The 25158-nt window shown below is 46.0% G+C and overlaps 2 protein-coding genes across 9 annotated transcripts in view; one reads left to right on the forward strand and one right to left on the reverse strand.

The window, feature by feature from the left end:
- Mcph1 (microcephalin 1) overlaps positions 1 to 25158 on the reverse strand; it is a 212397-nt gene that overhangs the window by 62788 nt on the left and 124451 nt on the right. The gene's annotated exons all lie outside the window — the stretch shown is intronic.
- Angpt2 (angiopoietin 2) overlaps positions 14855 to 25158 on the forward strand; it is a 49420-nt gene continuing 39116 nt past the window's right edge. The window contains exon 1 of the mRNA XM_050137335.1: positions 14855 to 15508. Coding sequence (XP_049993292.1) covers positions 15221 to 15508 — 288 coding nt within the window. The 5' untranslated portion in view covers positions 14855 to 15220. The remainder of the gene's footprint in view (positions 15509 to 25158) is intronic.

Below are 25158 nucleotides of genomic sequence, written 5' to 3' on the forward strand. Positions count from 1 at the left end.
ACACAGTGAACCTCCGCATACTTAGCAGAAAAACTGTGTTGGTAAGCAAGAATCTCCTGCAATAGCTAAGTCTTGGCAGAATCTGACTGTGGCAAATGCAATCAGGAAAGAAACACTTTGTTGTAAAGCGGTGTGTGAGTGTAGAGGTCAGGTGCCGGTGTTAACTTGTTGGGGGCTGTGGACCCCCAGACCCTGAATTTCTTATAAACAGCTTGTTATACTTGCTTGTTTTCCTGCGTTTGCAGCTGCTCTGAGCACAAGACCCTCAGGAGTTCCTGATGGCAGGGGAGTGGTTTCAGGTGAGTTTGGCTGGGGCGTGGCTATCAGTTAAGGATCCCTATATAAGCTGCCCTGGAAGACAATAAAGGGGGCATTCTTGGTTCAAGGATGACCCGTGTCCCCGTATCCCCATCTATGTGCTTAAATCTCCAGCCCCTTTCCTGGCCCGTGAACCGTCTCGTAGTGTAAGCACTAGATTAATTATTTTGTGAGCAGGGTCTCTCACTGAACCTTACTGGCTGGCCACCTTCTGGGCTCTTCCTATCTCCTCCCCCTGGTGCTGGGGTTACAGACTCTTGCTGTCAAGCCTGGCTTTTCACATGGGTGGTGAGAATTCCAACGCAAGTCCCAAAGCAAGCACGTGTCCCTCTGAGCCATCTTCCCCACCCCTGGGAAGTCACTTGAACAAGTCATAACTAATTGTTGTGTATGCTGTCGGAATATCAAGTGAGGCTGTAGCTAAAACAAAGCGCTTCGGGAGATAGCTCTTCTTTATGCCCCTTCTCTTGCAGCTCTCACGATCTGAGGAGTCTGGTAATGTCACTGTGCCCTTGGAATGCACGGATGTCTGCAGCGAGGAGGCCGAGGAAGCAGAGATTACCCGAGAGCAGGCTCAGTGCAGTAAAAGTACTCTTCACAGTAATTACATCTGCTTTGTCTCTTTTTAAATCAGCTGAAATATGCTTCGGGGTCAATTCTTGTTTCCATTAACCTCTAACTTCCATGGTTCACTAAACCCTAGATTTGATATGAATGTAAACATTTTGTGCAGAGAACGGATCAATGTCTCTGACGGGGCAGGGAAGAGGAGCTTGTGAGTCCCTTTGTCCCCAGCTCCTCCGTGTGCAGTGCTGCTTTAAAAGTGTGTCTGGACTATGAAATCAATCTGGGATTTTTTAAAATTGCAAATTCAACATAACATCTGAGGGTTTCGATTACAGATGACTCTGGGGATAAGCAGGAGTTTCCAAGAAATCACAGACCACTAGCAAGGTGTGGAGGTTTTTTTGGTGGGGGAGCAATCCACTGAGTTATAAATCTCTCACCTATTAAAATACTAATATAGCTATGGATTCTTTCAACACTAAATATGCAAATGAATCACGTGTAGTTACCTGTAGGAACAGGAGGCAGGAAGCCCATGCTCCAGTGATACACTGTCTAGCCATGAGGACTGGGGAAGGCATTTTGCCTTACTGGGTTATGAACAACAAAAGGACCCAGAGGATTCCGCTTTAATGCAGCCAGCAGCCACAAGGGCATCATGGAGGTGCTAACACCTAACAAACAATCTGCAGGCCAGACTGCACTTGCAGGTGTGTGTGGGTTTACTCCCCTGGCTGGTATTTGCATGCCTGCTTACATTGGGCAGTTCCCTATCGTGTGATGGCAGAGCTGCCTGGCTCCATTTCCCAGTGTGTGCGGTGGATTGGGAGTGCACACCCATCTACACAGAGACAGACTCAGGATTCTAAAGGACGTGGCACCCGCCTCCAATGCGTGCAGTGGACTGTGAGTGCACACCCATCTACATGGAGACAGACTCACGAGTGAGATTCTGAAGGAGGTGGCACCCGCCTCCTAGTCAAGGGCACAAGGAACCCTTAGCATCTCCCCAGAGTTGGAGGTGCTGGGAGCAGATCCGTCTGTTTTGTGTTCACACTTTACCTCAGCTACTACCCAAACAGCACACAGCCTCTTCATCACTAGTATTATTTAAAATGCCCAATTTCTTTACAATCAGTTCCACTTATATCTAAATTAGAAAGCATGTGGTAGTATCTTTCCTTACAACTAGAAATTCGGCGAGTCCCGGTGACGAGCTGTAGGGTTGTCAAGAACTGCTGTTGCCCATTTGTTTTTTCTAAAGTCTTTTCTCAGTATAAGATGCAAGGCACTCACCACATACCATCCACACTGATTCAGGGTTAATGTCATGTATGCAGCAACAATAGACGCATGGACAGAAGTCCAGGCCGTATATCAGGTATGCTCAGATTATCTGTGCTCCAAGTCAATTGCTCAAGAGCCTCTAATAAAAGTTCCAGTAAAATGCTTTCCTCAGGAATGCACGAGCTAATCAGAAGATCTCGGACAGTTCGACTCTGAACACAGACATGGTTTCCAGTATCTACAGAGGACAGAGTGCACTTGGTCATCATTCCCAAGGGAACAGACCAGACCCTTCCAACTGTAGATGGAATTGTTCTTTGGTGATTTGGCAGATGCTGGAGAATGAAGTACTATGTGGTGTTGATCAGCTCTACCATCCCGAGGTGGGCATGGCTGCTGCCCAAATCCTTAATGAGTCTGTCATTGTCCCGAGGCAACCGAAGATCCTGGGCAGCCTTCATTCTTCTACCTGCATGTGACGGCACATCTATCTGGAAGTGTCAAACAGGCTGGGTCTGGTGGCTCCGGCTTGCAATCCCAGCTCTCAAGAGGCTGAGGCAGAATGATTGCTAGGAGCCTGAAGCCAGTCACTTCTACAAAGCTTGAAAGCTTGACTCTAACACAAACAAGCACAGTTTCATAGGTGTGCCTTACATTTGATTGTGTGTGTGTGTGTGTGTTTTGTTTTTTGGAGACAGGGTCTCTCTTTGTAGTCCTGGAACTCATCATGTAGACCAGTCTGGCCTCAAATTCATGAGACCGTCCTGCCTCGAGGCCCAGGCCTTATATTTGGATCTAGCTGATTTTCTCAGTGCTAACACTTTGGTACCCAGAAAGCAGAATACTGTCAAAAAGGGGAAGAAAACACTTGTACAGTAAAATTTACGGTTATATTTAGAAAATAGTCCAAAAATTTCCCCGTTTAGTTATTAAGGCATTCAAAATACATTCTAGAACACAGGTGTGAAGTCGCGCCCTGGTTCTGGCATCCTGAAAACGCGTAATTTTAGGTCCTGAATAAACTCATCATGGGAAGGGGTTTCCCAATGTTTTAGGTGGCAAGCTTTATTGTTTTCCCCCTTTCCCACTGCCAGCTGAACTGTTGATTAGAATTGATAACGGACAGTGAACAGGTGCAGGCTTGAGTGTCTTCCTAGAAACACCAGCTTTGGAAAGAACTGTCATGGCTTCCTTCTCCCACAAGCCACCCTAGCAGTCCAAACTTGATTCTGCACTAAGGCCACGGTCCACACACTTACCAGGATAGTTGAGGGTGTGGGAGACAAAGTTGGCATGCTACTTTTAGAAAGGAGAGCCCACTCTGGAACTGCCCTTGGGGGGGTGACACTTTCCCCAAAGAGAGCCAGAGAACCCAAGGTCCAGTACGAGACATGGGAAAGATGCAGTGTAGCACAGGTGGTCGGAGGAGACCTTGTTCCTATCGGTCACGTCAGAATGCTTTTATTTTTCTTGAGGGGCTTTGCAGGCAGGTGGAAGGTTCTAGAACACTTGTCTGTGGGGAAAAACAGGAGGACCTATTTTCAAGAGGTCTTTCTATGCTTGCCTTATCTCTCTCATATAGAAGCTAAAATATCTTTCACATCTATAAAAGCAAATACAGGAAGCTAGTACTGAAACCCCAAAGGACTAACATGGTAACACTGTAGACCGCTGAGCTACACACTACGCTAATGCTGTAGTTGTGGGTATACTCAGACTCCTCTGCCCTTAACTACTGAAGATTTGCTACCCATCTTGGTGTATTCAAATGCAAGGTGTATGTATGGCTTTCAGCTGAGGTCCAGCAGGTCTAAAAGCAGCGGAAAAGGGAAGTGTCATACATAATGTGAAAATGTTGAAAGATAACTCTCTCTCTCTAGTTTTAGAGACAGGGTTTCTCTGTGTAACAGTTTTGGCTGTCCTGGAATTCGCTCTGTAGACCAGGCTGGCCTTGAACTCAGAGATCCACCTACTCTGCCTCCCGAGATTAACTGTGTGCACCACCACCACCTGGCTCTGATAACGCTCTTTTAAAGGCAAGATCTAGAATGTTTACTAGAAGATCACTTGCACACATGGAATCCCTGAATGTGTTTACCTAGGAACAATTTATTCTATGTCAGGTGCTGTGCATCTGATAGTTGAATTTGGCTCAGAGCTGCTGACCTCTGTATGCTTATTGGTTTCATTAGAATAAAACGAACTCCAGACCACAGGGGAGGAAGAGAAGATGGAGGCTTCCATTCCAGACCCCCACAGCACCACAACTTAAAGGGCCTTGGCGGGGAGCCAAGATGCCAGGAGCAGCAGATGTTGAGGAAAGGGCTTCTGGATGTTTAGGTCAGGACTTCCCAGTGTGACACCACCCAGCACCTTGTCATCTGCAGCAGGAGCCTGAGGTGGCTGGGACTGAGGGCATCAGCTTGGGTTTCCGTAGAACAGCACTGCAGTGGTGAGGGCTGCAGACTGAATGGAAAAGGGGCTCTTGCCACACAGGCAGCCGAGACAAACACCTGCACGAGGGGAGCAGCCCTACACCCACACGTCTTCCTTTCATGGTAGAGAGATCCCCCTGCAGGAGCAGGTCAATGTGCACGAGTCACTTCACAGCAGCAGAAGGCTGCATCAGGCCTTGCGAGGCTCAGGTCAGAACTCCATCACAGAGTGGAGATGCTGAGCTAGTCTCACCTCCAGTGCAGTGAGCCTGAGTTGACACGGGGAAGGACAGGGAGGGCTTCCAAGGACACATGGCATTTGGCCTGGTCCGTTAGAGGCTGGCTGCAATTGCAGATCAGCAGTCCTTCCAGGAAAGTCTTGAAAGAGCTGGGCATGACTACTGTTCTCACTAGATGCCAAGAACTGCCTGGGTCACCTTTGCCCCTTGCCCCCAGGTGAAATAAGAAGCATGAGAATCAGGTGTCAGTTTGTGGAGGCATGTGGTAATGTCCTTCTTCATGGGAACTCTTTTGGGGGTTGTACTATCTCATCAGGGCAATCACAATTGCCACAAGCCAAGTGGGTCAGGGAACAGAAATTCATGCTCTTGTGGTTTTGGAAGCCAGAATGTCCCAGGTCAATGTCTTTCCTCCTGAGAACATATCTGCTCTGGCCTCTCCTGGGTTTCTGGAGGCTGATGGCTGTTTGGGGGTACTATCACCTGTTCTCTGCCTCTGATGTCACATGGCATCTTCAGAGGATGCCTGTGTCTCCACATGACCACCTTCTTGTAAAGATACTGGCCATGTTGCATGAGGGGCCCATACTATTTCAGTATGACTCTAGCTTAGTTCAGTATACCCAAATGGCCATAACTGCAAATAAGGGAGCATTCTGAGGTCCTTTATATCCTTAATCAAGTGACAAATTAATGCAAAGGGATTAAGCTACACATTGCTTCCTGAAGATGAAACTCTACTTAGATTTGTCTACAATACCCCTTGGACAATTTTACATTTTTACTAATTGGACTGAGTCTTCTTTATTTCTCTCATTGAGTATTTCTTCTAGAGAAGAAACCAGAGAAAGGGATATTATGCTGAAAGCCACAGAGCCTGCCCTGTGAGCCTTCGGTGAAGGACCACGGATGGAATTAGCTTCAGCACCCAGCCATGGAGCTCTGAGTAAAGGAGAGCTTCTTCTATCCACATCGCTAGCATTGACTTGGGAGTCTGAGTCTGTGGTACCTTTAACGCAGCATCCTCAAGAAAATGGTCTAGAAAGAAGTGCAGTCCCTTGGTAAAATGTGACCATGAGCTTTCCCCTGTGAAGGCTTTGCTAGCCTGTCTCTTGGCTACGTTCTGTATCTGCTGGTTTTGCTAATGGCATAGGATGCTTGTGTTTTTATTACACAAGCATCCTATGCCATTAGCAAAACCAGCAGATACACAAGGATGGAACTTGGGACTCTGCTCATGCTAGGCAAGCCATCCCAATCACGGCAGTCACACTGATTCTCCCTTGCAAACGCTTGCGAGCCTTGCGTTACCACTGAAGCTCAGGCCACGGCAATATCTCCATGAGGGACCGCAGCAGCGTCTCTGCCTCTCCCTTCTCCACTCTTCAGAATCCTTCCCCTGCTTCAACCTCTCCACTGGTGGGAGGGTCCAATTGCTGAGCAGACCCTTTAGGAGTGAGTTCCGGACACCACCTCATTGTTTACACCTTCACCACCCCTCTGTTCAATTGTAGTTCATTCCTCTTAATGCCCATAATGTTTTGTTTTTTCTTTTCTTTTTAAATTGTACAAACACTTTTCTCAGCATGGAATGTAGTTTCTCTCAGTTTAGGCTGCTCTATGGGGCAAATCGGCGTTGGGGAGATGGTTTCTTTCTGCCTAAGAAAATAGCTAGGATCAAAACCCACACTGAAGGTATTCCAACAGCTCATTGAACCCTCACCTGCTTTCCCTGGGGGATGACCTCCACCACCGGTGCCACCAAGCCCACCAAGTGGTGCTTTGGGCACAGCGTTCCTTCGCCTCTCCAGAGTGGGAGCTTGTTGCAGGCAGTTGGATCTCAGACTCCACCCATTTTGGAGACTGGTAACACAGGTTTCTGTCACAAGCAGGGCTCATCTGCTGTGGGCGGGAACTGTACCATTGTATTCCACTCACACACTAGATGTGTGCCTGCGTGCACTGATGTCAAAGCTCCGTCTGTGCTCCGCTATTTTCTATTATGACTGACGGCATCCAGGGTACTTATGAGTTGCAGCTGACTTATGCCTTAAACTGCCCAGTGTTTCTATTAATGATTTCAATGAGTTTTGTGGGTCACTTGTTAGGAGACCAGCAGAGGGAGCAGGTGAGTATTAACAGTGGATTTGATGTTAGCATTCTGTAATGGGTACTTTCCTTGCACTTTTCTTTTGGTTTAATTTTTTTATTGTAGTCAAACAAGACTTTGGCATATAAACTAAAAGAAACGGTTATTTTAAGGCAGCGGGATTTAGGGAGAATATACATAATTTCTTTTCCTATAATATTCTACTAGAATTCTACTAGAATAGTTTTTAGGCTTTAAAAAACATTATTGCATTTTTTTTTTCTTGAGGGAAACAGATGTCAGGAACTGGTACCTAATACTTAATAAATGTCCTTTCTTTGTGGTCTTTGTCCAGTTTGTTTCCTTTTATTTTCTCTTTTGTGTCAGTCTTTGACTTGTGCCCTTGCCTGGAATGGGAACATTTGGAGGGAGTGCTGGTGGGTGCCAGGATAGGGGCTTAGGCAGCCTTTGAAAGGAAAGCACAGAGCATGGGGCAGATAACCAGGAAAGCCCAGTCATTAGGAGACAGCCGGATCCACGCCGGGGCAAGGACAGCATGGGGTCTGTTGTGTACCTACGCACAAGCAGCACGGCTCTTTGTAACCGTGACTATAACTTTTATGCCCAACTAATTTATCATAGTCATGATACAGTTTTTCAAAAACGACTTTTGTCCATGTAAGTCCATAACCAAATGTAAGTTCCCACAGAAAGAGTTTTCATATTAACTCAGCCAGATGGATGGGAATACCAAAGGAGGGTCATGTGCATTTTTTTTTAAAATAACCTTGACATGAGCTATTTATTTATGTTCACTTATAACCAAGAGAGATAATATATCTAAATGGGAACAGTCATTACAGCATTTTTATCTCTTTTAAAAATGTTTCTCAATAATTAAGATAAAAATTTATAAATTTAGATTAAAAGGAGATTAATCTAGATGGCATTAAGCCACTTGAAGTGAAAACTCAGCGAGTTCATTCACAGTGGTTATGAAGAGAGGCCGGACACATTTCTTAGGAGCAGTGGGCTCCAAACTCTCAAAAGTTTGTTGAAATGGGTTAATGTAAAATTTTAGCTAATAAACTCACCTCAAAATATCAAGTACTATTCAAAGCAAAGATTTAATTCAGAGTCGAACAGCCGCCAATGACACAGAAATCATTTACAAACAATGTTTACCATGTCTCCCTCCAGAGAGGAAGTACGGAAATGCCAGGCTGGCACCTACTCATGGATGGAGAACTGTACTCACTGTCTTCTCAAAGCTTGGACCCGTCTGACATTTGTTTTTTTGATGGAGAGACAAAATATTCCACAAAAATATTAGAATGAAAATATTTAAAAATCAAACAGTGTTTGAGATAACTTTATACAACAGGATAATTATATAAACTGAAATCTTCCTAGAAATTTGAGGAATTTGGGGTGTAATCTTAAAAAAATATTGACTTGCATATTTCATAAGTTTCTAATAAATAAAGCCCCCCCCCTTTCGGAGCCCGTGGGTTCTAGAAGATGCAGTGTGTCTGTCAGGCACGAAAGCTCTTGAACAGGATGCTCTGCTGGCTCCTGACGGCGCAAACTGTAAACAACCCGAGAATCTTACATTTCTTTAAAACAGAATGGATCCTATCTAAATGCCATTCACACACGATTTCACAGTAAACACTTGGATAAGAGAGTGAGCAAGCACATGGCACCTTTTGATATAACTGCATCGAGAGGTCACGTGATCTTCCAACCCCCCCCCCCCCCACATGTACTCATCAGCTACCAGGTCTGCAGTTCTTTGTCAATCACACAGCTGGGATGAAGATGGTGACTAAGGGTGACGGCCGGAGCTGCAGATCCCGTGATCCTTCAGTGCACGTGTCACCATCCACCCGGAGATGAGAACATGCCGGCGGGGGGAGGAAATGGCTGTTTCCCAGGAAAGGAAGGGGCCTGAAAACACATCTGGCAGACGGTCCTTCCCGCCTTTGGCAGTCAGAGAATGATTTTAACAAAATATTCACTTCCTCACCTCTCACAGAGGTGAATTCCACAGTTGATGCCCGTTTCGAAGCCGGTGACTTAATTACACTCTAAACGTACTGGGCCATTGATTTTATGTCAAATGCTATGTGCATACAACAAACACACATAAGTGTGCACACAAACATGTACTTCCCACGAGAACAGGAAATCATGCTTCAACTGGCACCATATTTTATTTCCTAGGCCTATCACTTTGTTAGCTGTGAATACAGGGCAAAGCTAAAGAGACGGACTGGAAAGGAATTATGAAGGTAAGAAAGATGAAAATGTGAGGGCAACGTGAATGCACAGCTAGCCAGAGCACTGACACACACGCTGGGTTTCCAGGGTTTCGAGTCCAAGTCTGTACTCACACAGGGCGGCCCCCTTATGGGTGAGCACAGGTTCCCATGTGGATGGTCACAGAACTGCCTGCCCCTCCTCATGATCACAAGTCTGTACTGTGCACATATGCCTCTACTTTCACGTAGCACCCAGGTGCTCAGTTTGGGGTTGTGACATGGATTCTGTCAGTAGGAGGAGTGTGAGTGCTATATAGGGTGACAGCCAGCACTAAAGAGCATGTCTCAACCCTTTGCAAAGGAAGTTGGGATTTTGCTTTGTTAAAATTGGAGAAAAGATTGCTGGCTTGAGGGGCTGAGGACACAGTTCAGTGAGCAATAGTACTTGCTTTACATGTGTGAGAACCCATGCATGCATGCACACACATGTGGACACACACACACGTACACATATACACTCCATGGCTTTAAATTCACTGTTATTACATTAATAACAGATTCTGGGCTCCAGATGGGCATGCTGGCAGCTTGGGAGTGGTGGCAGTTAGTGTGTTGACATTTTTGCTGATGGCCACAGTCTGCTGATGTGTTGTTTAGATCCAGGTCAACATATACTGAGTAGAAAGACGCTATGCCAAGGTATCGCTGTACGGGGACTGCTTTGAGACTGCTGAAATAGTCTCTCCCCCATTCTGTGTGTGTGTGTGTTAGTTGTTTCCTTGATTCTCATTAGTGACTACAGACAATGTGGAGGGAACAGAAGAAAACTTCCCGGGCAAGTTTTATGTTCAGTGAGTGCCTAATGCTTTTCCTTGCAAATGACTTTGAGGTGTATATAGAAACATATCAACTATTTTGCCAATTTTAAAGATGCCAAGGGCAGTAGGAGAGATGGCCAAGAGGTCCCTCGGCTTTCTCCCCACTCTTGCATGCCAGGCGCCTGAGAGTCCTAAGTGTGCCATTCTGACCACAAAGACACAGTGTCCCAGCTTCACACTGTAGGGTAATTCAGCACCGAGTCTCTCATATACCAAAAAGGTACTTTCCAAAAATGCAATCCAAGTTGGCCAGATGTGCCTACACCAGTCAGCAAGCCAGGGCCGTAGGCAGCAATGACATGGAAGGAGAAGTCTGCTGTGCCTGGTAAGGGTATGGACAGGGGACTGTGAACCAGGGGACCCTATGCCTGGATAGGGTCTGAGTGTTCTGTGTATTTTTTTTTTAATAACACAGGTTTTTATAAAATGCCCCTTGTTATGTGGTGAGGGCTAATGTTATTCCAGGTCAACTGAGAGGCCCCAGGTCTACCCACTTATCTGACAAGGACAAAACTCTTAGTGACATTCTGTAAACTGGCTCACGGTGACAGTGGAAGCCATAGGAGCTACTCACAAATGCCCTCTGGCATGGGTCGCATGGAGCTGTCCACTTGGTACCAATCTAAAAATGTGAAGCACCTGCCTTCTCAGGATACCTCTTGCACAGAGCCAGGCATCTTCTGAATGACCCTAGGCAAGCCGGAGGCTCTGAACCCTCTGACGCTACGATGTAGACGGCGGGGATCTGTGAGATTAGAATCCTGAAGAGTTGGGGAAGTCAGAGCCGACAGGAGACCCTGCAGCAGACCCTGCAGCTTTTCCCTCAGCGGAGTAGGGTGAAATGATGTCACGGGGTGGTGCTCAAGGGTCCCTGTGACGCATCCTTCCCTACAAAGCTCAGGGTTCTTTGTGGAATAAAGTGCAGAAGGACCGTAAGATCCAAAGATGGTTGATAACATCAAGGAAGCGGTGCTTTCCAGACACAGCAGAGCTGATACATGTATGAGAATGCAGTGAGATATTGGGATAGCATGAGGTAAGGCCTGTGCAAACAGCCGTCAGCCAAAATCCCAGAGAGGGCGTAGGCATGAAATCCCACCAAGACAGCTGCTGAGAGAGGGAGAATCAGTTCCTTTTTTAGTGATGTGGCTCCTGTTAGGCTGACCCACACCAGGGTAGGCCCCACTCAAGACTAGTGGGGCAACACAAACTGGACTGAATGTGGAGGAGGAGGAGGGGACAGAGGGAGAGAAAGAAGAAGAAATCATTATTGTTTCAAGTCGGGTGGGAGGGAGTATGGGATGGTTATAGGTGGGTGAATATGTTCAAAGTACATTGTATGAAATTCCCAGAGAATTAATAAAATTATTGTGGTTTGGTTTGGTTTAAGTCTTTGTAGATGGCTTCCTTTCTGGAAATAGATAACTACGTCTTTCTCGTATCATTAAAAAAAAAAAAGGGCTTAATGAGAACCATAGAGAATTCTCTCTCTCTCTCTCTCTCTCTCTCTCTCTCTCTCTCTCTCTCTCTCTCTCTCTCTCAAAGTTGTTTTGACTGTGTGAGGCTGTCAGAAGCCCTGGAATTGGAGTTACAGACAGATGTGAGCGCTGTATGGTTACTGAGAATTGAACATGGATGCTCTGGAAGAGCAGCTAGTGTTCTGAACTGGAGTCGTCCCTCCAGCCCCAGAGACAGTTCTTGAGGGGATAAACGGGGCTCTGAAGTTTGAGCTGATTACCTGTAACCTGGCAGAACACACATGCAATGATGAAAAGGCACAGCACCATGCACAGGTGCTCCACAAGTGACGGGCTGAGGGCGGCTTTAGGAAACCGGTGACAACACCTTTAGTTTGCATCTTCATCTGCTTCAGCATCCTGTCAGCGAGTGACCGAGGGAGGCAAAGTTCTACAGAAAAGGAACACTTTGGAGAAAGGATGGAGGGGCCTGAGATGTTCAGCTGTGACCCCAAGCCATAATGGGAATTGTCAGCCACTGGCTGGTGGCACTAGTAGCCTGGGCAGGAGAGGTCTTTTCAGTCTTTGCTCGCCTCCCTGGAGTTTGTGAGTCCTCTTAGAAGGCTGCTGCAGTCCTGACTGGGTACGCCCCTCTGAGTTCCTGTGGCCCTAGGGGCTGCCACACTGTGCCACTCTGTGCTCTGTGATGGTGTCATGTTCCTAGCGCTTTATAACCAGCTTCAAAGTGCCATTTCTCTTCGGGCCCTGGCATATGCCACACTGTAAGTGAAGGCCCTCTTCTCATGAGGGATGTGGACTCAATAGTGAGAGGTCCCATCCCCAGGGTATGGATTCACCGACTCCTCCTCCTCCGCCGCCTAACTCATAACCTGTTTTAGCCAGCAATGGTATTTTTACAATAGCACCCATACACGTGTGTGTTTGTGTGTGCATTTAGCTTGTTTTGTTTGAGACTAAGCTTCCATGTAGCCCAGGCTGGACTGAACCCTGCAACAGTCCTCCTGCTATAGCCTCCTGCGTGCTGGGATTACAGGCATGTGCTGCCGTGCCTTGCTCTGATCCCTACCATTCTTAAATGATTGGAAATATACAAAAAGACTATTTCGTGGGTGTGAAATAATAAAAGGCGTAGAGTGCTGTGTTCATGAAGAAAGTCCTGCTGCTGTCCAGCTGTTCTGACAGGCCAGGAGCTGCCCAGCGGCAGCCACGATTGCCGATACAGTCATCAAGATTGGGACAATCCATAGTGCTTGAAGTCTCTGCCATCTCATTCCTCAAGAGAGCCTTGCCGATTCCGCCTTTAACCATTTCCATTTCAGAGTCTATGAAAAACAGCCCCTGTCATGTTCTGGGGGGACTGGATGAGGACAGTGTCCATAGCAAAAGCACAGAGGCCGTGCGTCCCCAGGAGGTGGTGCTACCTTCTCCTACATATTTTCAGAGTGCTCTGTCTATGGTCTCCTTCCCTCCATGTCCCACGATCCTCTTGGGATCAGAAGTCCTGATGTGAGTCACCCTTTGCCCAGAAGAGTGCTTCGCTTGGTACTTGGCCTGTCTCTTTGTCCATGTTTCTTCTTGTAAAACATCCTGGTTTGCCTGGAACACTATTGAATGGTTCCAACCTAAACCATATATTAAAGCCTTGAATTGTGCTTTTCCAAACAAATAAAAGATTTTCTCCAAGAGACTAAGTACAAAACTGTAAAGATACTGTTTCATGGTAAACAAATTAATTTCCACTTATTAAAAAAAAAACCCCATAAGGAAAGTAGTTAGCAACCTTAAATTGTGCCTATTATATATCAACTTAATCCAGAAAATTCCACAAAGAAAGAATGGTGTCTGTTTTCCAAGTAGGGAAACTGGGGCCGAGAGCACAAGTACACACAGCACTGAAGTTAAGGCCTGCCTACTCTCTTCTAGGTGTTCTGAGCAGGGATGTCGGCATTAGTGAACCAAGCATCATTTCTCAGGAATCAAACTCCCTCCCCTGCTAACTGTCTGTGCAGAGCACGAGTTCTGGCCTTTCTGGGCCACAGAGCTCTCTAGCAGTTTGTAGGGCCCGTGAGTCCTTTCTAACAACTGTGAGGTTTGAGACGTCTGTTAGAAGGACATGTCTCTGCTGATGGGAAAGTGTGGTTGGCTGATTCCTCATTTATACAAGAAAAGCTGAATTTTGGTTAGAGCTTGGTGGAAATTAAAGAGTTCAAGGACCCCGTGATATCTGCCTGTGGACCTTGGGATAAGATTCCCTGTTCTGGTGGCAACTCGGGAGCCACTCTGTTAACAGCATGCATTTAAAAAACATTTAGTTAGGTCTCTTCCAAACTGATTCTGAGAATAACAAAATTCACTGTGCAGATTCCAGATTCACCTACAGCTAAAATCCCGACTCTTGCATCCTCCAGAAGTCAAGCTTGCCTAATGCGGAGCTGCCTGGGCTTTCTAGAGGCCGATGCCGTCCTTTGAGTCAGTTCACCGGACACTGTGGTTTGCACAGTACCGTTCTCTGGAGCATTAAGTTCTGGTTATGAAGGGAAGTGAGTCTGGACCAACAGAGCCACAGAGCTGGAAGCCTTAGAAGTCAGCACAGCCCTGCCTTTTATGGCCAAGGGCTTTAGTGCTTAATTAAAAGGGGAAAGTGATTTGCGGGAGCCCACTGACTGGGACTAATTTAATAATATGTTACAGAACAATGAACCCCCAGCAAACCCCCATACAGTAAAGGAAAGGGTATATGTTCCCTCTAGATATACTTCATCTAAATATCTACCATAACTTAATAGACCATTAATAGGGTCAAAGTATTATAAGTTTTGTTTGTATATTTAACTAGTTATTTTGTTTTAAGGTATAAACATGTAAGTGCTGAGAAACTGATCTTGGTAACACGATTTAAACTGGGTTAAAATTATACATGACTTGGCTAATAGTTGAAAAAAATCAAGTAATACCAACTGGTCTTGCTCTTTATATTCTCGGTACCAAAAATAAAGTTCTGATATAGTTGTAGTTTTATTCCTACAGGGAAATTCAGAACCTTTCACTGCGCTTTAAAATTAAAGTGATTCCCTCAGCTACTCTGCGAGCTTAGCCAGCGAATGAGTGCACAGACAACAGAGCCCCAACTTCTCTCTAGGAAATAATTAGGGTGGTGCCTATGACATGCCCAGGGGCCTTGTGGCTGGTCCTTGTTCCCAGAAGGCTTCTGCAATGCACAATCCTTTGGAGCAGCAAGCACTATGCTCTGATTTTTCCTGTTGCCTGGCTAGTGACCCCCTACAGGAAGATAGTGGGTGAGCCAGGGGGCGGAGCGGCTGGCTGCACATGTCTGGCTGCTCTTATCAACTTATCATATAAGGGAAGGAAAGTGATTGATTCGGATACTGACACTGTAGACTCAGGGTAGAAACAAAGAGTCTGTGCAGACCTCTGGAGTGAGCAGAGCTGCTCCTTCCTCTGCAGGACAGTTCCCCGTGTGCCCGGGAGAAGAGGAGAGCCAGCACTGGGAGAGAAGCTGCTTCAGGAACGGGAGGAGAAGGCTCTCACTGATGGACTCGTTCATGCAGCACAGCCCTGTGCTCTAGACAGCAGCCGAGGGCTCAGGACGCATACGTGCCTGCAAGTTTGCTGAGCTCACAGTTTAAAACCTAAGGAGAGAAAGAATGTGGCAGATTGTTTTCCTAACTTTTGGCTGTGATCTTGTCTTGGCCTCAGCCTACAATAACTTTCGGAAGAGCGTGGACAGCACAGGGAGAAGGCAATACCAGGTCCAGAACGGGCCCTGCAGCTACACATTCCTGCTGCCGGAGACCGACAGCTGCCGATCTTCCTCCAGCCCCTACGTGTCCAACGCTGTGCAGAGGGACGCACCCCTCGACTACGACGACTCTGTACAGAGGCTGCAGGTGCTGGAGAACATTCTAGAGAACAACACACAGTGGCTGATGAAGGTAGGAAGGTGGGCTGGCTCTGCTGGGCAACAACTATCAGCCCTGTTTTTGTTTTTGTTTTTTAATCAGGGACAGGGGCTATGAAAACAGGCTGCAAGCATCCCTGAGTGAAGGATGGTTTCTTTTGTGCTGTCCTGGAGTAAAGCAGTCACAGGGTGAAGAGCAATAAAGGGGCTCTCTGAAAAGAATGCCAGAATCTGTTCAGAAAAGTCCCCGAGCTTAGGAATCTTTATTAGCCGAGCAGAGGAAGTGTGCCTCTCTGCAGAGCCGCACGCTGCTATGTTTGAGTAGCTGGGGCTAAGTGACACCCATTACCAGGATCCTCTCAGCGGGTTGTACCCATGTGAGGGAGGCCGTGAACAAGACAGCATGGAGCCAGGAAAAACGTGACAATCATGTTAATTACGGATACTTAACGGATGGAGTCAAGTGCTTTACCAATTTCCTGAATTTCTTTACAAAAATAGATTATGACTCTTGGTAAAAGAGAGGAAATGAAAGAAAGCCAACCTCATGTCCTCCGAGTCTCGGGGCTGCGCCGTGCCGAGGTTGCCATCTGGAAACAGGGCTGTATTTCTCAAGTGTCCCGGAGACACTGCAGCCCCGCTCAGTCCCAGAGACAGGCTGTGTGCTTGTCCCCACGTGGGGCTGTTATGCTCAAACCATGCTGGGCTGAGGGGGTCTGACAGTTTGTTCTCGGGGCTGCAACGATCTCTCTGTTTCATGGCCTTTTTATAGAGCGTAACCAAAATAAGACATTGAAAGGTCTGTTTTGCTTTCACAAATGATTGTTTTCTACAAAACCTCAAATGACCCTGGAGTTTTCTTTATGTGAACCATATGTATTCCACAGGAAGTTTAAACAAAGCATGTAGATAGTAGATGAATCGTTAAACGCTGTGACAATGACATCATATGCTTACAAGGTAATTATTTAAAGTCATATAAATCTTTTAAAAGTTAGTAGACTTCAGTCAATACTTCTTCCCAAAAAAGCACAATTTATTTTTCTCAGACTTCTCCATAAACTCTTGCTTTGACACCTCTCCTTAATCTGAGGATAGAGCTGGGGTCCCAGTCTGTTTTTTTCATGTACACCTCAACTTTCTGAAGTGGACAAGCTTTTGCTGGAAGCCGGAATCTAAATGAATGAGTGTTGCCAGCCCTAGCTTTGTGGAGGGAGGGGAGTCGTTCAAATCAAAGAACAGAAAACAAAAACTGCCCAGGCAACAGGCAACACAATGAAAAATCCCCTCAGTGTCACTACTGTTTTCCTGGGCGATTTCTTCAGCTTCTGTACGTTCCAAAAGTCAGACACCTCAACACCGACCTTTACTGTGTGCGACGATGCATGTTCCGATGTCTGGGGTAGCGAGGGACCGCAGATATCTGCTTATCTTTTTGGCTTTCTTTGGGAACTCTCACGCTCACTTTCAGGGACCGTCCACATCTACTGTGGTACCAGGGATGTTGGCAAGCGGAGCTCCACAGAGGGAGGAAGGCACATCCTTCTAGTAAACACTCTAATCTGACTACTACCAAGTCCTCTGCTAAGATAAACAGTCACCGAATGGGGGGAAAAGTGTTTTGCCAAGGGCGACACAGCTCAAGGCTCAGCAGAGCCCCAGCTATGTACACTTGGGTTTGTGCTTCACACGCAGGAAAACCACCCCGGCTTTGCAAAACTGAGAGAACAGGAGGAGGAAGCCAAGTGAGGTGGCCACAATCTCCTCCTTCCTGGGGTCTATTAGCAAATATTTGAATAGTAGCACGGTGGCATTTCAAAAGCCCTTCTTTTATGGTTTAGCTACTGTCACAGAGGGACTGCAAGAGGCTTATCTGCTCATCAGTAGGCACCTGCTTTGTCAGCACCTGTTCCTGCTCTGAGCAGTGCACCTGAGAAAGGCAATTTGCCAGTTCCTTCACTAGGTTTATGGGCTCCAGCCCTGGAAACAAAAACAAAAAGTAAACATGAAACCCACTCGGAATGATTAAACCCACTCTCTGCTTGTTTTTCTCCTCCGTGTTTTGGCACCTGCAATAATAAACACCGCTTTTCTCTGAGGGAAGAAAATAACGTCTAATGGAACCACAGATAAGCCTGACAACTGAAAAAGCAACAACATGACCAACACCTATTTATAGATTATCACAGAAAGAAAAGGCATAATTTGGTTTCATTGTTTTACGTGTTTTCTCTTGAGCTGTTTTTAAAAAGGTTTCCTTATTTCCTTGCCCTTCCTGGTCTACACACAAAACTCACCAGCTTTTTCGGAGTTTCAAAACCTTGTTCGGAAGGAAAATAAGGGCACGGTTTTGGTGAGTTTGGCAGGTGAATAGTATTTCAATTTCTGAGCACTAAGCACAGCCCAAGGAGTTCAAGCTAAGAAAGCTCCAGGAACACCATCAAAAGAGCCCTTGCTGCCTCTTTAATCTGTCATGCAAAGGAAGTGTCAGCCTTCTGAATGAATGTGGGGGGAGCACAGGAGCGGAACAATACAGGGGAAGGCTCACTCTCCACGGTGTGGTTATGCAGGATAAGATAAACTCTTGATTGCCAGACCCCATCCTACCAGGTGATCAACCAGTAGGACAGACCTCTGTCTGTGATTTCAAACACATTTTATACAGACTCTCGGCTTACCGACGCGCATTGTACTTCGGTAGGTCAACACATTTTTTTTTCCCCAACAAGAGGAAATATGGAAAGGAAATAAACAACTATTTCACGCTACTGAAAGCCGTATATTTTATAAACAGCTATGAACCCTGCAGCCACTTTAAGACAGAACGACTTGAAAAACACAGCTAACGCTTATTAGCTTGATGTAAACATTTCCTCTGCCACCAGCCTCCCAAGTGCTGGTTTTTAAACAACGCGATACAATCCAGGAAAGGCAATCCTTTTCTTTCTTTTAAAGCGACAATAAGATATCCTCGAAGAAAGGTCTGGAAACTGCAATTCATCAGTCCAATGTAGGGGGACCAAGGAAGTTACGTTCCTAGAAACGTAATTGTTGCTGTTGGGAAAACAAATGACAAGGGATTTGCAGAGGAGCTCAGAACCTCAGGAGCTTCGTGTGTGTGTGTGTGTGTGTGTGTGTGTGTGTGTGTATGAGATAAAGCATAGCACTCTTTATCTGTATATTAAAGAACACAGAACCTGGTTCATTATGGGAAAGAGTCTTCTGTGACACGGTCAACGTGCTGCCCAGCAGCCTGGAGGTGAGCAGCTGTACCCCCAGGAATTACACGCTCAATTTGGAAATATGCATATGATTAGGAACATTTTTTTGTTTCATTTAGAGAAGCTGATTGAGCCACCTACTTAAGATCTCAGGGAAACAGCTGATAGGGTTACGGTCATTATAGTTAGCGTCGTCACTCAGAGGCATGGGCTGAGAGGGCGGTGTGTTTGAAGAGTGCAGGTACAGTGTAACTTCTCCCTATGGCAGTGTGCTCTCACAGCAAGCATGTACCTGGCACAGAACATGCCAACTCTTCATGGTGCATAAGGATAATACATGTTTGCTATACATGGATATGGAATTTATTTACTGTAGCCAGGTGGGCTCTACCTGTCAAACATGGTCACTGGACATGCTGGATTAACTAAGTATCACCCTATGGAGCTGATTAGCCCGAAGGGCTTTGAGCTAAGGCATGACTTCCTTCATGCCTCACTTCCTGTTGAGACAGGAGACAATACATTCAGTTTCAATGCTGATATTGGAAAGCCCGTTTGACCTGAATTACAATGGTCTATACAGCTAATAGATACGTTGTAATTAAAAAGTTCACCTGCAAGCTAGTCACTCAATCTGAAAGCTGACAAGGATACTGAGGCCCATGGTGCTTATTTTGTTCAACACATAAAATAACTGAAAGGTCAAGGCTGGAGAGAAGGCTCAGTTGCTAACCTATTTGCCACACAAGCACGACAATCCCTGAACCCAAGTGAAAACTAGGCATGGTGTCACGCATCCGGGACTCCAGCATCTGGAGGGCAGTGCAGACACTGGCGTCACGCATCCGGGACTCCAGCATGTGCTGGGCAGTGCAAAGACAGACAACGCCCTGGAGTTCTCTAGTTTAGCTGAATTGGTGAGATCCAGGTTCAATGAGACTTTGAGTCATAAGAGACTAAGAAAGACATTTGACATTTGTCCCTGTCTTCCATTTGTCTACACAAACTTCTTGTACATGCACGCACTCCTAAATTTTCTAAATTTGTATTTAAAAAGACAAGTTAAAACCAATCCTATCACCATATGGACAATTTAAAAAAATAAAGAATATTAAGAAAGATATAGGCAAAGTTAAAGTCAAAAGTGCATGCCTTTAATCCCAGTACTTGGGAGGCAGTGGTAGGTAGATCTCTGAGTTCTAGGCCAGCCTGGTCTATGTACTGAGTTCTAGGATAGCCAGGACTACATAGTAAGACCCTGTTTAACAACAACAATAACAAAGACAAAAACCAAAAAAGGAAAGTCAGACTGTGAAAATGAGAGCGGGGGAGAGTAGGCTTCCTCAGAGGCAGGCAGATGCCTGTGAGTTCAAAGGCCAGCATGGTCTACAAGACCTAGTTCCAGGACAGGCTCCAAAGCTACAGGGAAACCCTGTCTCGAAAAACCAAACAACAACAACAACAAAACATGTACCTTTCCTTACCAAAAAGACTGGTATTATACCCTGGCCAGAATATTTCTTGGCTTACCAGGTGACAAGAAAACAGGCTGAAAAAAAAAAATCGGGGGAAAATAACAAAAACGAGGTGCGAGGTAAAGAAACATCTGAGTTAAAGCCCAGTGTGTATGGTAGCAAGGAGTAGGGGAAGGAGGACCACCTGTGATGGCGTCAAGGAGTAGGGGAAGGACCACCCGTGATGGAGTCAAGGAGTAGGGGAAGGAGGACCACCCGTGATGGCGTCAAGGAGTAGGGGAAGCAGTAGCAGTAACAGGAGGTATAGGAAGACATGCTTGGCACAAGCTCACTTTAAAGTTCCCTATAACCCTACCCAGGCATGGGGTGTGCAATCTCCCACAAACTTGGAAACTAGCTTATACGTGGGTTGGAGAGCACCATGCTCTGTGTGGGTCAGAGGTCAAGAGGGGCTCACGGAGAGGAAGAGTGTGTAGTCCTCCCTCCTCTGACTGCAGGGGAACCTGCCTCAGCTGGCGAGATGCCAGGCAGGGCAGAGAGGGGCATATGAATATGGATTTGGACAGAAGTGCCATGGTTTTTCTATGCTTACTGACGTGAGCGAGTGAATACCATCATCAATCTGGAGGTATTTCTTGTTCAGGGTCGGAGCCACTCAGGGTCATTTGTTTGTTCAAAAAATATTGACTGAGGGGTCCAAGTATCCAGAAGTGTTCGCTCTGTGTGCTAGGGTAAGTGGAGGGGGAGAAGACTGCTTGGGAATGTGGCCTGGAGGGACCTGTGAAGTCAGACCTGTGCCACTCAGAGGGATGAACAGACGTCTGGAGAAAGGAGCCTCAGGGCAGGGACCAGTGGTGTTGACGGTGTGTGAGGGCAATGCAAAGTGGTCACTGAAAAGAAACTTATTATAAAATGAAAATCACAACTATTTCTGAATGGACATGTTTCATGCTTGGAAATGGCCAATGCAAAGTACCTCTCAAGTTCAAAGGCAAGCTTGGGCTATCTGAAACATAGCTTCCAAAAAAACCATTAAACACATCAATGTCAAATAAATGTCTAGAGACAAATATTTTAAAGTAAGTGGAATGAAGGATAACGTTTATATACAGCCAGACTCGCCAATAATTTAACTTCTAGTTAGAGATGAAAGGGAAGTGCCCTGAAAGGGTCAGCAACCTGGCCCACATCCAGAGTCAGTAACACATGCGCATCTCCCTCTCAGCTGACCCGGCGGAGTGGACAATGCGCTCATCGGGCAGGCAGGGGGACAGAGTGGACAATGCGCTCATCGGGCAGGCAGGTGGACAGAGAGACAATGCTCTCATCGGGCAGGCAGGTGGGACTTCCCTTTCCAAGCAAGGACGGTGGCGGAACTACTAAAAGGGGGAGAAGGCATCGGGTCATACTTTCTACACTTAGCAGTGGCAGGAAATCTACTTTGTCCGGGCTGTAAAAGCAAGGACTATGTCTGATAACCCAGAGAAAGCACGTGTACAAAGCCGTGGGAATTACACGCAGATCCAGGCCCTTTCTACAAGTGCACGGAAGACAAAATCCTGGATTCCACAGTACAGGCTGTGAATGACCGACAATTATGTTTCAGGAAGCATCCTACCTGGACTCTCTCCCAGCTAGCATCCTTAGCATGGCCAGGACTAAAGATGGCTGGACACCAGCAATGCCTGCATATTTAAGATGGGATACAACCAAGTGACGAAAATAAGATAGAAACAGTTAAAACATGGGCAATGTTGTAAGATAAAAGTTTTACCAGTTTAATGGGATAAAAGTGACTGTTTCATGCACAGTTTGAAAAAAAAAAAGAACAGGCCTTGCCTCCTCCACTTAAACTCTAGGTCTGGTATATGCTGGCTGATGTCTTTAAATGGGTATTTTAATTAGATCTTTCTCTATGAAATTACCTAACTTTCACATCCTAATGCAAGCCTGTACCAGATGGCAAAAGATGTGAACCTACAAAACTCTGAGAAGTGGACCCAATGATTCCCTCAGGACCACTCCTCCAAAATTAAGAATTATTATCTTTGCAATCCAAGGAGACTCAAGTACAGGGTGCTCCCAATGTCCTGTCCCCACCAGGTTTCTCAGAAGGCAATTTTCCTGCCTCAGATTCTAGCTCAGTTCTCCCTTTGGACAACATTGCATATCTGTAAATAAACCTTGGAATCATTTTGACAATGCAAGGAAATAGTAAACTAATATTCAATGTTTTCTAAAAAAATGCAACCAAAAACTAAATTTAAAATATAATCATTCATCTAAAAATATAGTTTTTATGGAAATATATTTTATCTTTTATAGAAAATAGAGAATTCTTAAAAAAAAAGAAAATGGAGACTTCTTAAGTGATGAGATATTAAGATACAGGTCTTGGACATGTATGTGAGATGCTAACCAAGTCTCACAGAGAAAGAGGAATGTCTGTATGTTGACTGTTTGTCCCTGGCCTTTAGGGGGAGGACATTTGTAAGGCATTAGAAGAAGCAAACATTCTGGCTTCCCCATCCATTTTGTCACATTCCATCAAGAACAACTGGGCATGTGTGGATACCTCTTCCGCTCACCAACATGCTTGTTTGATGGGAGTGGCTCAGTTTTACCGGATGGCTTGGTGTGGTCATCAGTGTGGCCATGAGGCCCACAATTCATATTGCACCGTCTGAGGAGAATTTCTGAGCCTTCCAGGACACACGTCTGCCCCTTCACTATGACTATTCTTGCAAACTCCTAAGAGGAAGGCTAAGCCTGGATTTAGACTCACGTCTGGTTAGTTTTATTGTTGGTTGGTTGGTTGGTTTGGTATTGGGAATTAGACCCAGAGCCTTGGGCATGCCAGGCAGAACCTCTGTCTCTACATCCGAGCCACGTCCCCAACCCTGGGCTCACCTCTTTACGCTATCAATGCACAGCATCCCACTGAACTCGCCACAAACTGAAGATTTCTATTTTGGCAGCCTACAGAGTATCTTGGGAGTTACGCTCAACAGCAAAAAGGGGGAAACATGTCATGAAATTGTCTGCTCATGGATTTACAGCAAGGGGCCACCCTTTTTGGCATCACGTGCTGGGCTGTATGACATTTGAAAGGCCTTTAGTATAAAGTCCAACTTTCTGTTCCAAGATGTACTGGAGAGGGAGCTGGGAAGCTGCCACCCACTCTGGCTGAGGGGCCTCTGGGCTGTCAAGACCACCAACCAGAAGAAAAAGAGTTGAAAACATTTAAGATTGTTTCAGACAATTTGTTTCTGGCCAGAGCCAACCTCAGGAATTTTGCCAAACTCAAGGACTGGGAGGTAAGGGGGTGGGTGGGAAAACAGCACTTTGATGTTCATCCAGGGTGTGGAATAGAGGCATTCTACGAGAGAGACAGAGAGAGTTGTCTAGGTGTGTGTGTATATAAAGTGTATGCGTTGTGCCCATGTTATTCTATGATTTGCTAGGGGGTTACTTCCTTGGGTTGTCTGAGTTTGCACATTTACTTAACCACAAAACAAACCATGAGAAGACTGTGACACAAGTGGGCTAAGTTCACTGGTTTAACCTGAAGGTGTAAAGTCAGATATTTTCACCGGCCCTCTGTTGGTGTGTGTGTGCGCGCGCGTGCTTGGCAGTTTCAGGATCACAGTTGAGAGAACAGAGATGGAAGCAGATATTCTCCAGCTATGGTGTACACAGCCTCCCTCATTATCAATATCCCACACTGGATGGGAAGAGCGGCTAAAGTGGCCAACCAGTGCTGGCATGTTTATCAGCCACAATCCGTGGTGGAATCCTGAGTTCACCCTGTGGTTTTATCGTGACATTTCTGTGTTGTTCCGGCATTTCATACAAAATGCCTCCAATGCCCCCCAAGTACTCAGTGCCTTAACTACCCTTCCCCTCAGGAGTCCCCCACAGTCCCAGTCTCTCCCGCCTCCTCAGGTGTCCCTTCAGAATACCATGGATCTAGAGTCACACACAAAGTCCTTCAGAGTAGCATGGCTTCTTTTGCTTACTCAGTGGTATTTTAAGAGCAGGATTAGCTGTTCAGTATCTGCTTAGTCACCCCTTGCTTCTCTCAGCTAAGTGCGCTGGCTAAAACCAAGACTGGACCTTCAGGAATGCGATAGGCTTTCTTAAGTTAACAGTGGTGAGAGCTCACAGTACAGTCACGTGTTCCCAACAAGAGAGCGGGAGCACGGGAAAAGGTCAGAGGCTGTACACGCAACAAACTGCCACTGTTAGGAATTTATCTCTGTCCTTACACACCCATGTACCTTTCGATACTGAACAGGAGGACCTCGAGCACACATGTGCAATGACTTCTTTCTGCCTATCACCTGATGAAGGGCCTCTTTGGAGACGGGTTTGCTGACAGTTGCCTCCTACCTGACACCTTCCTCCCACCTGCCCTTTCCTTCTTGGCTCCTGCTGCACTCACGGATCCCACACAGCCCATTACAATGGCTACTTCTTTTTAAATGCATTTTTTTTTATATCACTTCAGGCTTTGGTAGTTTGTCTGCAAGCAGGAAGGGGAGTCTCAGTATGCTTTGTTGTTCAACAAAGTCAGAAGCAAATCAGTGTTAACCACCTTCAAGACAGGGGTCCGTGGCTCAGCGGTCAACCTGCTTGTCTGACTGGACAAGACACAAAATTACTCATAGGTAGTGCTCCCTCTGATTTCTCTCTGGGCTTCTGAAGGCATTTTCCTGCTATTAAACTTGTAGAGTCAACAGATGATATCAATCTTTGGGGTATCTACTAGATAATGATAAACATTAGTCTGAAGATAGCTGGAGTCTTGAGTTTTATTAGACTATCTAGTCTTTGGAATCTTGAGCACTTATTAGATACAGATGGAGTTTTAAAATTCCCTGAACAAACTGGGCTCTTTAACGGGAAAGTCTGATGCAAAAATGTTGCTACAGAAACTACATTTTGCTGAGTGACATAAAACCATCAAATTCCAACCACAAGCTAAT

Source organism: Alexandromys fortis, unplaced genomic scaffold, assembly GCF_014885135.2.
Source record: "Alexandromys fortis isolate MF-2015 unplaced genomic scaffold, M_Fortis_MF-2015_v1.1 scaffold_3, whole genome shotgun sequence".
In the NCBI taxonomy this organism is placed as follows: Eukaryota; Metazoa; Chordata; class Mammalia; order Rodentia; family Cricetidae; genus Alexandromys; species Alexandromys fortis.